The sequence below is a fragment of the Periophthalmus magnuspinnatus genome, unplaced genomic scaffold (genome assembly GCF_009829125.3).
Source record: "Periophthalmus magnuspinnatus isolate fPerMag1 unplaced genomic scaffold, fPerMag1.2.pri scaffold_224_arrow_ctg1, whole genome shotgun sequence".
Lineage (NCBI taxonomy): Eukaryota > Metazoa > Chordata > Actinopteri > Gobiiformes > Gobiidae > Periophthalmus > Periophthalmus magnuspinnatus.
The window spans coordinates 929-14,850 of NW_022986738.1; the positions used below are offsets into that span (position 1 = coordinate 929).

Genomic DNA, 13,922 nt, shown 5'->3' on the forward strand with positions numbered 1-13,922 from the left:
ATTGATGCCCAACACCAGATATCAAAGTTGGATATTTGCCCAGATGAAACTACTTATCTTCTATATGGTAAAAGCAATAGTTTCTATTGTCTATTGCAACTCGAAACACAATTTAGACTTCAGAATAAAGAGACTATCTCATCAAAAATCATGGACGACTATTACTAATGCTATTTCATGAAGTGAAGTTTGATTTGTCTTTTTCTGTGGATACTGAGATTCCTGTAGTACTAAATTATCTCTTGTAAATTTACTACACCTGCAACAAGCCCATTGCCTGGGATTTAGAATACACACTTCTTCAATTCTTCACTCAGTCTGTATAAAAAAGACAGAGAGACATCATTCTGGATTGTCAGGAAAACAAGTCCATAGACCAAGCAACAATCTGGTTTAACATGAAAATGACGCCCTCAAGTGGATTTTTGCAGACATTACATTATTGGCTTGTCCATGAATTTCAGAATGATGAAAAATTTGGACCAATGTCATAGCAATTAACAATTTAAAACAAAATGTTGTATCTTTTGAATGGGGAAATAATGTAGGTATAGGAAGCTGAAACCCTTAAATGGCTTTTTCTTGGAGAGGATCCAGAATACACACGTCTTCAAACTATTACATTTGATTTTGTTAATAGGTTTAAATCTTGAGATACGTTTGCAACATACTCTTCTATGCTTCTCAACTATCTGCTGTAATTTGTCATTCGGTTGCAATTCACTCTTCAGTCCAGCAGAGGGCGCGTCCCCATCACCTCCCCGTGAAAGCGGGGAGGAAACTCAGGTCCAGTCCAGAGTTATTTTCCCCCTTTTCTCTCCATCTGATCCTGAACACAATGGAGCAGCAGCAGACACAGATCTAACAAAAACACTTCACTGAGTCTATGATGAAGACCTGCGTTATTCTGTGTGTTATTCTGGTTTTGGTGGAGCTCCAAACTGGTGAGTCCATTTCCAAACATGACATAAACAAGGTAATTTGAAGGTAATTTGAAAACTTAGATGACAGTAACTTAAATCTACACTGTGTAACTTTTTGTTGTAGAAGATCTGCCATCTGCATGTCTCTATGGAGGGGTTACTGATTTACCTGAAATGTTCCACCTTATTGCATTACACTACATTGCACTTAGGCATTACATTACAAGTGTGTAATGTAATGACTAAAAAACTTGCATAGTGCACCTTTAACACTAGTAATAGCCTGATCTATAATTTTGAAGCACAGCCATAGGATAAAGCCTGCTCATTTATATTTCAACATCTGCTATGCAAGATTAACATGTTTCTTGTGGGCACTGTTTCAGTTTTACAAATTGAGAGGTTCATTATTGTAGCTATCAATATATAGTTTGAGCCAGGTTATAGCTAAATTCTTAATTTCCACCTGTAATCAGAATAAATAATTAGATTAAGTTGAATAAAACCTGTATGATAGTATATAATAATAATAATAATAATAATAATAATAATAATAATAATAATAATAATAATAATAATAATAATAATAATAATAACATTATTATTATTATTATCATCATCATCATCATCATCATCATCATCATCATCATCATCATCATTATTAAATAATTAGTCAAATGTAGGAATAGTAGGAATACCCTTTTTATGTCAACTGTTGAGGGACCCCTAGTGGTAACTTGGCAGGGCCCTATGCATTTGTAAAAACTGCATATGCCAATTAGTAAGAGGTTTTTATAGAGGAACAGAAAACTACTCCCCAAACATCTTTATCCATTTAATTGCTTATTTTTAAATACTTGTCCAAAACCTAGCTCAAAAATACATGCCGTACCAGTCAACTTTTCCACATGGCTCTAAGTGATTCTCCAGAGCCAGAAGAGCAGCTGTATTTGCACCAGGCGTTTCTAATAAAGCCTGTCAACAGCTCTCTATTCTGTTATGATGATTCTTTATGAAAGAAGAAAACAATCCCCAACCCTGAAGTTGCTGGATCTGCTGAGAGAGAAAGCAAAATCTGGGTTTGAAGGTTTTGTGCCAGGAATAAGTTTCACTCTTCCTGTTTCAGTGTTATCTCAGCTGTAGGAAAGAAGACAGGCATTTCTAGTTTACTTTCACATTACAAAAACCTTCCCTAGAGTGCACTAGAAATGCAAATGGTTTTCTGAAATATGTGCACATTTGCAGCAGTGAATGTTTGGGCAGTGGATGGCAAACAACTATTACAGAAGATTTATCAGTGTGTCTGAAAGGTTCTATTGTCATAACTAGCATATTGTTAGACATCAGGATTTCCTTAACAATAAATACCTATTCACATCAGAATATCACGTTTTAGTCCATATTTAGACCTTACCTGACCAGACAGTCCCCTCTACATTCTAATGTCAAATGATCTGGTTTAGTCCTTGTCTGTTTATGGCCAGAATTTTCTCATTATTTTCATTGCATGTATAAAATCAGCAGTTTTAATTAACACTATATTATACAAACAAATCATTCATAAGAGAGCTGTCTCATATTTTTTTGTATCTTTGTAATCATCGGTTTTAAAAGTGATGGAAATTAGCACTGTTGCCATAGCAATTAACACTTCAAAACTAAATATTATCTCTTTTGAATGGTGAAAAGTCCCCAATATGTCACCTATAAAAAGGAAGCTGAAACCCATATATTCAGATTAGTTTGTTTTGATTGTAGGGCTCCAAGATTAATCATAATCGAATCAAAGTACCATTAATTCCTCCACAAACAACAAAATCTCCTGTCATATTCTGCATAAACTGCTAACCTTGTAGTTTAGATCTGCACAGACATGCATCTTTTTGTCAGTTCCTTTGTCAATTTAAAATGTGAACTTTGCACAGAATCCTATTGTTAAAACATAAATCACAAATCCAATCTCTTGTCAGAAAAATCACAAGTGGATATCTTACCCAAATGATTCAGCCCTATTTGATTATGTCTAGGACTTTGCCAACAGCAGCCCAGACGTAAGAAAGATCCAGGGGACAGCCGTGTTCGACCTGGAAAAAAAGTCAAACCCCGTCCTCCCAAAACCAAAGAGCCAGGAGGCAGAGGCCAGTCCCCTCCTCACGCAAGTCCTGGAGAAGGGACGCTTTCTCCGGCTTGGGAATGTCACTGTCCTCCCCCCGGGAAGGTCTGTGGAGCTGAGGTGCAAAGGAAGCAACATGGGGTGGGGCTATCCATCATATCTGGACAAATACAATGACTCAAGGCTAAGGTAATAAGAAGTCCTGGTTTAGATCTGGTTTGCCCCTGGTTTAGTCCATGTTAAGACCTGGAATTATGCAGCAACATCAGTTGGGCTTATAAATCCTACCTGGACGCCTTGAGTGATTCCTGGCTCAAGTAGAGAGAGTTGTCCTGGTTTAGTTCTGGTTTAGACCTGGTTTAGTCCATGTTAAGTCCTGGATTTTGACAACAACATTGGATGATCATATTGCCCATAATTCTGGACATAACGTCAGATTTGGTTTATATCAAGGTGTAGTCCAGTTTAGTCCTGGTTTTATTTATGAGAGTTTTAGTTGAGTTTAACTGTTTATTCATGGCTTAGTTATTATTAAGTTTTTAGCTTGCTAACTTCCCATTTTTGTTCTATTTTAGAGTTAAATGGTCTGTTTTATGATTATGTTAATTTTCTCTTTTATATTTGATGTATTGCAGCATTAATCAGATAGACAAATATGGCCAGATGATCCTCACAGCACCCTCAGCTGCTGACACTGGGCTCTACAGCTGCTGGGTCATTCTCTGTGATGGAAAAGAGTGCTCCAAAGACACTGACCGGAGCTACTCTACATATATCTACTTCAATGGTGAGAAGATACTTATAACTTACAAATGTTTAAACTGGGGAAGATTCATAACATAAGCATTTTCTTACAGTCTTATTCTTAAAGGTGTACTTTATAAATCATCTGGTGGAAAGGACTGCCACCCGCAAAAAAGATAAAAAATAAAAGCACATCATTTTGGTTGAATATTTTGCACTAAAAAACATCCGTCCTTACTCTGAGTGAACTTGCATCTCCACAAGCCTAACTCATTGGCTTGCTTGTTTCCATGGAAATGTTTTTCCTTTGACGATAATATTCTACAGTGTGGCATAGAATGCATCTATCTCCATGGAGAATGTTCTGAAGTGTGGTTTTAACTTTCTATTTCCATAGAATCATGCATTTATTTATTTTTTTAATTTGGTCTACCAGTAAGTTAACCCTTAATATTGGTTCTCCCTCTCGACAGACAAAGACAACCTGTTCGTGCCGTCTCCCATTCACATAGAGCTGGTATACCTGCGCCTGGACCGCCCTGCTGTGGTGCCCTGTAGAGTCACAGACCCCCAAACCAGAGTGTCTCTCCACAGAGAGGTCCCCCCACAGGAGATATCCACCAACGGGACAGGAGTGACCTTTGACCCCACCCAAGGATTTGTTCTGGAGGGTCCTGGGCCGGAGCTACAGGGAGTGTTCTACTGCAAAGCCCAGAGCAGAGGGGCACCACAAATATCAACCAAATACCAACTGCTCTATGTTGAGGGTAAAATTGTAGCCTGGTTTACATCTGGTCTAGTTCTGGTTTAGGCCGGGTTTAGTGCTGGTTTAGTTCTTGTACAGTCTTAGTTTAGTCTTAGGTCGTTTTCACACTGCCACCCGTTGGGTCAAGGTAAAAAGCATTCCCTCGAAGAGCATTGCGCTTGAACCGAAATAAACCTAGCAATCGCACTCTGGGCCGCAGTAAATGACCAGTCCAAGAGCGCTTGATACAGGAGGTCTTGGAGTGGCCCCACCCGCAGCGGGGCAAGTGCAGTGTGAACATGGCTGACCTATGCAGTTCCAGGGTGACAGTAAAAGTGCTCTTGTCACTTTTATGAATGGACATTGCAGAGCTGCTGTTTGACATGATCGTCTGATGAGGCAATTTAAATCAACTTAAATCAGTCTCCAGAGGGAGGTTCTACACAGGGAAGCCTCAGTCTGTCTGTTTGTCATTCCAAAAGGTTTTTCTTTTTTTGCTGATGTAGTTTAGTCTGGTCTATAGTCTTGATTTTGTCTGGGCTTAGTCCTAGTTTAGACCCCATATCTGCAACAAATATGAGATGCTCTAGGTTAATTGTCGTATTTATTGTCCATTACTATTGCTGTATTGCTGTTCATTACCATTGTTGGTATTTACTGTCCGTTACCATTGTTGGTATTAATAACTTTCCTTACCATTGTTGGCACCTTATCCAATATGATGTAACACATAAGTTGCATGAGTTTAACTCATAGTCCCCAATGTAATCATGTAATACAATCATGAAAAGGAAGTAAAGTATGCTAAAATTAAGAAATAATAGCAGAGGGGGTGGGATTAAATAAGTTTTCTTCTTCCCACTCCTTTTTGGGCAATCGGAGATACTCTTTTTTTTTTGGTGTGTGTTTTGCTGTCTGTTTTTGTTTTATTTTTCCTTGTCTCTTGTATCATGTTGATTGACATCGATTGTTGCTGCATAGGCTATGCAATGAGAAAAGATGTCTATTTGCCCAAGACAAAAAATAAAAAAAAAAAAATAAAAAACAAATGCTAAGAGAGACAGACCTGGTTTAGTTTATTAAATTCATGGTTTAGACTACAGATCTCCTTCAAATACTTACTGGTCCATATTGAGGATAGGAGAGGTTTAGTCTTGGTTTAGTCTTGGTCTACCCATGGTCTAATCCTGGTCAAGTCTTGGCCTAGTCCTAATTTAGACCTCAGTAGTTAAACTACCTGTAGCTGTTTTAGGTCAAGAATAATGCTGAAATTGATTATTTAATCCTGTATTTACTGCTGCTGCCATTACTGTTACATATACTACATGATTCTATTTCCACACCTGATTTTATCTGAAACAGTTTTTGAAATGACTAAAACCTACTCATTTATGGCTTATATGTGTCTCTCCAGTCCCTAGTGGCGCTCCGTTTGTCAGCGTTGAAAAGTCTCCAGATTTTGTGATGGAGGGCGACTCTGTGAATGTGACCTGTACTGTCCTAGGAGAGCCTGAGGTCCCCATACACTTCAACTGGATCTATCCCAACCAGGTTTTGTTAATTTCCTGGTCTCTGTTTTGGTGCAGTTATTTGTACACATAGTGAACAAAAAATAATAATTTGAAGATGACAAATACTTTTAAGTTATACATAGCATACACTATGGGGCTTCTTGTCCTGAAATGCAGTTCAATTTTCCTTTCCATGAGTTTTACAACCATGAAACCCTGAAATGTATACCCTCCATGAGGAAAGTGACATAGTGCAGCTTTAATTTAATAAAGAAAAGAGAAATCACTGTTCAAACAACACCACAAACTGAAGTATGCTAATTTTTTAAATAATTGAGTACTTTTTATTTTAATTAATTTGAATTTGAATAGGCTGTTTATTTTAGGTTTTCCGATATTAATAAAAGTTACTGTTAGAGTTGAGACACAGTGAGCTAGCTAGCATGCTGGTGTGCACAGAGCCTATTAGAATATAGTCAAATTCACTAGTATTCTGTGTATTTTGCAGCCGTCCCGTCCTGTTCAGGTGCATTTCGTCCTGGCGACTGGTGAAGAGGGGGCTGGGACACACCACTCGAGTCTCTCAAAGTGTCCTTGTCATTAAAGAGATGAACCGCAGGTCCTTTGGGAGTTACATCTGCAAAGCGAAGAACAAATATGGAGAAACTATAGTGGCCACCAATGTACAGTCTGGATAAACTGTCAAAATATCTAAGAACACAATCACTTAAAGGAGCACTAAAACACTATAGCTTTTCTGGTGTAGGATCCATCACCTGTCTTCTCCATGGAGATATTTTGACACGTTAGAAATGTTACATAGAATGGCATTAAACTTATTAATCTTCATGAGAACAAGTTGGTGACACTCTCAGGCCAAGTTATAGGTCAGATCAGAGGTGGGGCAAGCCTTACCTGGCTCATGGCAGATTGATATGTGTCACTCTGAACTTAGTTCTACACATAATAAATCTGGGATGGCTCTCGCTGAAAGCGATCAGAAACGTGAAACATCATGGCGATAATTTGAGTCTGATTGGTTGAAGAACAAGACAAACTTTTGTACATCCAGTTGAGAGAATGGCACAGACATCTTCCCTGTCCACAGATGCATAAAGCGCTTACCTTCTGCATGCTTTTCACAAACAAAATGGTCAGTATTGACACTAAAATAGGTGGTGTTTATTTTGGTTCACTTGAGCGACTCACCTCTGGCTTTTGCACACACTGACGTTTGTGCAAAAGCCAGAGGGTGAGTCGCTCAAGTGAACCAAAATAAACACCACCTATTTTAGTGTCAATACTGACCATTTTGTTTGTGAAAAGCATGCAGAAGGTAAGCGCTTTATGCATCTGTGGACAGGGAAGATGTCTGTGCCATTCTCTCAACTGGATGTAACAAAAGTTTTGTCTTGTTCTTCAACCAATCAGACTCAAATTATCGCCATGATGTTTCACGTTTTCTGATCGCTTTCAGCGAGAGCCATCCCAGATTTATTATGTGTAGAACTAAGTTCAGAGTGACACATATCAATCTGCCATGAGCCAGGTAAGGCTTGCCCCACCTCTGATCTGACCTATAACTTGGCCTGAGAGTGTCACCAACTTGTTCTCATGAAGATTAATAAGTTTAATGCCATTCTATGTAACATTTCTAACGTGTCAAAATATCTCCATGGAGAAGACAGGGTGATGGATCCTACACCAGAAAAGCTATAGTGTTTTAGTGCTCCTTTAAGTGATTGTGTTCTTAGATATTTTGACAGTTTATCCAGACTGTACATTGGTGGCCACTATAGTTTCTCCATATTTGTTCTTCGCTTTGCAGATGTAACTCCCAAAGGACCTGCGGTTCATCTCTTTAATGACAAGGACACTTTGAGAGACTCGAGTGGTGTGTCCCAGCCCCCTCTTCACCAGTCGCCAGGACGAATGCACCTGAACAGGACGGGACGGCTGCAAAATACACAGAATACTAGTGAATTTGACTATATTCTAATAGGCTCTGTGCACACCAGCATGCTAGCTAGCTCACTGTGTCTCAACTCTAACAGTAACTTTTATTAATATCGGAAAACCTAAAATAAACAGCCTATTCAAATTCAAATTAATTAAAATAAAAAGTACTCAATTATTTAAAAAATTAGCATACTTCAGTTTGTGGTGTTGTTTGAACAGTGATTTCTCTTTTCTTTTATTAAATTAAAGCTGCACTATGTCACTTTCCTCATGGAGGGTATACATTTCAGGGTTTCATGGTTGTAAAACTCATGGAAAGGAAAATTGAACTGCAATTTCAGGACAAGAAGCCCCATAGTGTATGCCTATGTATAACTTAAAAGTATTTGTCATCTTCAAATTATTATTTTTGTTCACTATGTGTACAAATAACTGCACCAAAAAGAGACCAGGAAATTAACAAAACCTGGTTGGGATAGATCCAGTTGAAGTGTATGGGGACCTCAGGCTCTCCTAGGACAGTACAGGTCACATTCACAGAGTCGCCCTCCATCACAAAATCTGGAGACTTTTCAACGCTGACAAACGGAGCGCCACTAGGGACTGGAGAGACACATATAAGCCATAAATGAGTAGGTTTAGTCATTTCAAAAACTGTTTCAGATAAAATCAGGTGTGGAAATAGAATCATGTAGTATATGTAACAGTAATGGCAGCAGCAGTAAATACAGGATTAAATAAATCAATTTCAGCATTATTCTTGACCTAAAACAGCTACAGGTAGTTTAACTCTGAGGTCTAAATTAGGACTAGGCCAAGACTTGACCAGGATTAGACCATGGGTAGACCAAGACTAAACCAAGACTAAACCTCTCCTATCCTCAATATGGACCAGTAAGTATTTGAAGGAGATCTGTAGTCTAAACCATGAATTTAATAAACTAAACCAGGTCTGTCTCTCTTAGCATTTTTTTTTTATTTTTTTTTTTTATTTTTTTGTCTTGGGCAAATAGACATCTTTTCTCTTGCATAGCCTATGCAGCCACAATCGATGTCAATCAACATGATACAAGAGACAAGGAAAAATAAACAAAAACAGACAGCAAAACACACACCAAAAAAAAAAGAGTATCTCCGATTGCCCAAAAAGGAGTGGGAAGAAGAAAACTTATTTAATCCCACCCCCTCTGCTATTATTTCTTAATTTTAGCATACTTTACTTCCTTTTCATGATTGTATTACATGATTACATTGGGGACTATGAGTTAAACTCATGCAACTTATGTGTTACATCATATTGGATAAGGTGCCAACAATGGTAAGGAAAGTTATTAATACCAACAATGGTAACGGACAGTAAATACCAACAATGGTAATGAACAGCAATACAGCAATAGTAATGGACAATAAATACGACAATTAACCTAGAGCATCTCATATTTGTTGCAGATATGGGGTCTAAACTAGGACTAAGCCCAGACAAAATCAAGACTATAGACCAGACTAAACTACATCAGCAAAAAAAGAAAAACCTTTTGGAATGACAAACAGACAGACTGAGGCTTCCCTGTGTAGAACCTCCCTCTGGAGACTGATTTAAGTTGATTTAAATTGCCTCATCAGACGATCATGTCAAACAGCAGCTCTGCAATGTCCATTCATAAAAGTGACAAGAGCACTTTTACTGTCACCCTGGAACTGCATAGGTCAGCCATGTTCACACTGCACTTGCCCCGCTGCGGGTGGGGCCACTCCAAGACCTCCTGTATCAAGCGCTCTTGGACTGGTCATTTACTGCGGCCCAGAGTGCGATTGCTAGGTTTATTTCGGTTCAAGCGCAATGCTCTTCGAGGGAATGCTTTTTACCTTGACCCAACGGGTGGCAGTGTGAAAACGACCTAAGACTAAACTAAGACTGTACAAGAACTAAACCAGCACTAAACCCGGCCTAAACCAGAACTAGACCAGATGTAAACCAGGCTACAATTTTACCCTCAACATAGAGCAGTTGGTATTTGGTTGATATTTGTGGTGCCCCTCTGCTCTGGGCTTTGCAGTAGAACACTCCCTGTAGCTCCGGCCCAGGACCCTCCAGAACAAATCCTTGGGTGGGGTCAAAGGTCACTCCTGTCCCGTTGGTGGATATCTCCTGTGGGGGGACCTCTCTGTGGAGAGACACTCTGGTTTGGGGGTCTGTGACTCTACAGGGCACCACAGCAGGGCGGTCCAGGCGCAGGTATACCAGCTCTATGTGAATGGGAGACGGCACGAACAGGTTGTCTTTGTCTGTCGAGAGGGAGAACCAATATTAAGGGTTAACTTACTGGTAGACCAAATTAAAAAAATAAATAAATGCATGATTCTATGGAAATAGAAAGTTAAAACCACACTTCAGAACATTCTCCATGGAGATAGATGCATTCTATGCCACACTGTAGAATATTATCGTCAAAGGAAAAACATTTCCATGGAAACAAGCAAGCCAATGAGTTAGGCTTGTGGAGATGCAAGTTCACTCAGAGTAAGGACGGATGTTTTTTAGTGCAAAATATTCAACCAAAATGATGTGCTTTTATTTTTTATCTTTTTTGCGGGTGGCAGTCCTTTCCACCAGATGATTTATAAAGTACACCTTTAAGAATAAGACTGTAAGAAAATGCTTATGTTATGAATCTTCCCCAGTTTAAACATTTGTAAGTTATAAGTATCTTCTCACCATTGAAGTAGATATATGTAGAGTAGCTCCGGTCAGTGTCTTTGGAGCACTCTTTTCCATCACAGAGAATGACCCAGCAGCTGTAGAGCCCAGTGTCAGCAGCTGAGGGTGCTGTGAGGATCATCTGGCCATATTTGTCTATCTGATTAATGCTGCAATACATCAAATATAAAAGAGAAAATTAACATAATCATAAAACAGACCATTTAACTCTAAAATAGAACAAAAATGGGAAGTTAGCAAGCTAAAAACTTAATAATAACTAAGCCATGAATAAACAGTTAAACTCAACTAAAACTCTCATAAATAAAACCAGGACTAAACTGGGACTACACCTTGATATAAACCAAATCTGACGTTATGTCCAGAATTATGGGCAATATGATCATCCAATGTTGTTGTCAAAATCCAGGACTTAACATGGACTAAACCAGGTCTAAACCAGAACTAAACCAGGACAACTCTCTCTACTTGAGCCAGGAATCACTCAAGGCGTCCAGGTAGGATTTATAAGCCCAACTGATGTTGCTGCATAATTCCAGGTCTTAACATGGACTAAACCAGGGGCAAACCAGATCTAAACCAGGACTTCTTATTACCTTAGCCTTGAGTCATTGTATTTGTCCAGATATGATGGATAGCCCCACCCCATGTTGCTTCCTTTGCACCTCAGCTCCACAGACCTTCCCGGGGGGAGGACAGTGACATTCCCAAGCCGGAGAAAGCGTCCCTTCTCCAGGACTTGCGTGAGGAGGGACTGGCCTCTGCCTCCTGGCTCTTTGGTTTTGGGAGGACGGGGTTTGACTTTTTTTCCAGGTCGAACACGGCTGTCCCCTGGATCTTTCTTACGTCTGGGCTGCTGTTGGCAAAGTCCTAGACATAATCAAATAGGGCTGAATCATTTGGGTAAGATATCCACTTGTGATTTTTCTGACAAGAGATTGGATTTGTGATTTATGTTTTAACAATAGGATTCTGTGCAAAGTTCACATTTTAAATTGACAAAGGAACTGACAAAAAGATGCATGTCTGTGCAGATCTAAACTACAAGGTTAGCAGTTTATGCAGAATATGACAGGAGATTTTGTTGTTTGTGGAGGAATTAATGGTACTTTGATTCGATTATGATTAATCTTGGAGCCCTACAATCAAAACAAACTAATCTGAATATATGGGTTTCAGCTTCCTTTTTATAGGTGACATATTGGGGACTTTTCACCATTCAAAAGAGATAATATTTAGTTTTGAAGTGTTAATTGCTATGGCAACAGTGCTAATTTCCATCACTTTTAAAACCGATGATTACAAAGATACAAAAAAATATGAGACAGCTCTCTTATGAATGATTTGTTTGTATAATATAGTGTTAATTAAAACTGCTGATTTTATACATGCAATGAAAATAATGAGAAAATTCTGGCCATAAACAGACAAGGACTAAACCAGATCATTTGACATTAGAATGTAGAGGGGACTGTCTGGTCAGGTAAGGTCTAAATATGGACTAAAACGTGATATTCTGATGTGAATAGGTATTTATTGTTAAGGAAATCCTGATGTCTAACAATATGCTAGTTATGACAATAGAACCTTTCAGACACACTGATAAATCTTCTGTAATAGTTGTTTGCCATCCACTGCCCAAACATTCACTGCTGCAAATGTGCACATATTTCAGAAAACCATTTGCATTTCTAGTGCACTCTAGGGAAGGTTTTTGTAATGTGAAAGTAAACTAGAAATGCCTGTCTTCTTTCCTACAGCTGAGATAACACTGAAACAGGAAGAGTGAAACTTATTCCTGGCACAAAACCTTCAAACCCAGATTTTGCTTTCTCTCTCAGCAGATCCAGCAACTTCAGGGTTGGGGATTGTTTTCTTCTTTCATAAAGAATCATCATAACAGAATAGAGAGCTGTTGACAGGCTTTATTAGAAACGCCTGGTGCAAATACAGCTGCTCTTCTGGCTCTGGAGAATCACTTAGAGCCATGTGGAAAAGTTGACTGGTACGGCATGTATTTTTGAGCTAGGTTTTGGACAAGTATTTAAAAATAAGCAATTAAATGGATAAAGATGTTTGGGGAGTAGTTTTCTGTTCCTCTATAAAAACCTCTTACTAATTGGCATATGCAGTTTTTACAAATGCATAGGGCCCTGCCAAGTTACCACTAGGGGTCCCTCAACAGTTGACATAAAAAGGGTATTCCTACTATTCCTACATTTGACTAATTATTTAATAATGATGATGATGATGATGATGATGATGATGATGATGATGATGATAATAATAATAATAATAATGTTATTATTATTATTATTATTATTATTATTATTATTATTATTATATACTATCATACAGGTTTTATTCAACTTAATCTAATTATTTATTCTGATTACAGGTGGAAATTAAGAATTTAGCTATAACCTGGCTCAAACTATATATTGATAGCTACAATAATGAACCTCTCAATTTGTAAAACTGAAACAGTGCCCACAAGAAACATGTTAATCTTGCATAGCAGATGTTGAAATATAAATGAGCAGGCTTTATCCTATGGCTGTGCTTCAAAATTATAGATCAGGCTATTACTAGTGTTAAAGGTGCACTATGCAAGTTTTTTAGTCATTACATTACACACTTGTAATGTAATGCCTAAGTGCAATGTAGTGTAATGCAATAAGGTGGAACATTTCAGGTAAATCAGTAACCCCTCCATAGAGACATGCAGATGGCAGATCTTCTACAACAAAAAGTTACACAGTGTAGATTTAAGTTACTGTCATCTAAGTTTTCAAATTACCTTCAAATTACCTTGTTTATGTCATGTTTGGAAATGGACTCACCAGTTTGGAGCTCCACCAAAACCAGAATAACACACAGAATAACGCAGGTCTTCATCATAGACTCAGTGAAGTGTTTTTGTTAGATCTGTGTCTGCTGCTGCTCCATTGTGTTCAGGATCAGATGGAGAGAAAAGGGGGAAAATAACTCTGGACTGGACCTGAGTTTCCTCCCCGCTTTCACGGGGAGGTGATGGGGACGCGCCCTCTGCTGGACTGAAGAGTGAATTGCAACCGAATGACAAATTACAGCAGATAGTTGAGAAGCATAGAAGAGTATGTTGCAAACGTATCTCAAGATTTAAACCTATTAACAAAATCAAATGTAATAGTTTGAAGACGTGTGTATTCTGGATCCTCTCCAAGAA

General features: G+C 38.5%; 2 protein-coding genes across 2 annotated transcripts; one reads left to right on the plus strand and one right to left on the minus strand.

Moving 5' to 3' along the window:
- Positions 1 to 776: 776 nt before the first annotated feature.
- Positions 777 to 6,807, plus strand: LOC117393523 (platelet-derived growth factor receptor-like protein). Its single transcript, XM_033991605.2, is given in 7 exon segments — positions 777 to 944; positions 2,951 to 3,069; positions 3,071 to 3,225; positions 3,672 to 3,823; positions 4,254 to 4,547; positions 5,940 to 6,081; positions 6,545 to 6,807. Coding segments are annotated over 7 exon segments (1,110 nt in total). The 5' UTR covers positions 777 to 886; the 3' UTR covers positions 6,735 to 6,807.
- Positions 6,808 to 7,243: 436 nt separating this feature from the next.
- LOC117393525 (platelet-derived growth factor receptor-like protein) lies at positions 7,244 to 13,712 on the minus strand. The gene is made up of 6 exons (XM_033991606.2): positions 13,558 to 13,712; positions 11,311 to 11,584; positions 10,712 to 10,863; positions 9,988 to 10,281; positions 8,462 to 8,598; positions 7,244 to 7,992 (listed from the first exon to the last, which is right to left on the minus strand). The coding sequence occupies exons 1-6, from the start codon at positions 13,613 to 13,615 to the stop codon at positions 7,804 to 7,806; spliced, it is 1,104 nt and encodes a 367-aa protein (XP_033847497.1). The 5' UTR covers positions 13,616 to 13,712; the 3' UTR covers positions 7,244 to 7,803.
- Between the last annotated feature and the right edge of the window lie 210 nt (positions 13,713 to 13,922).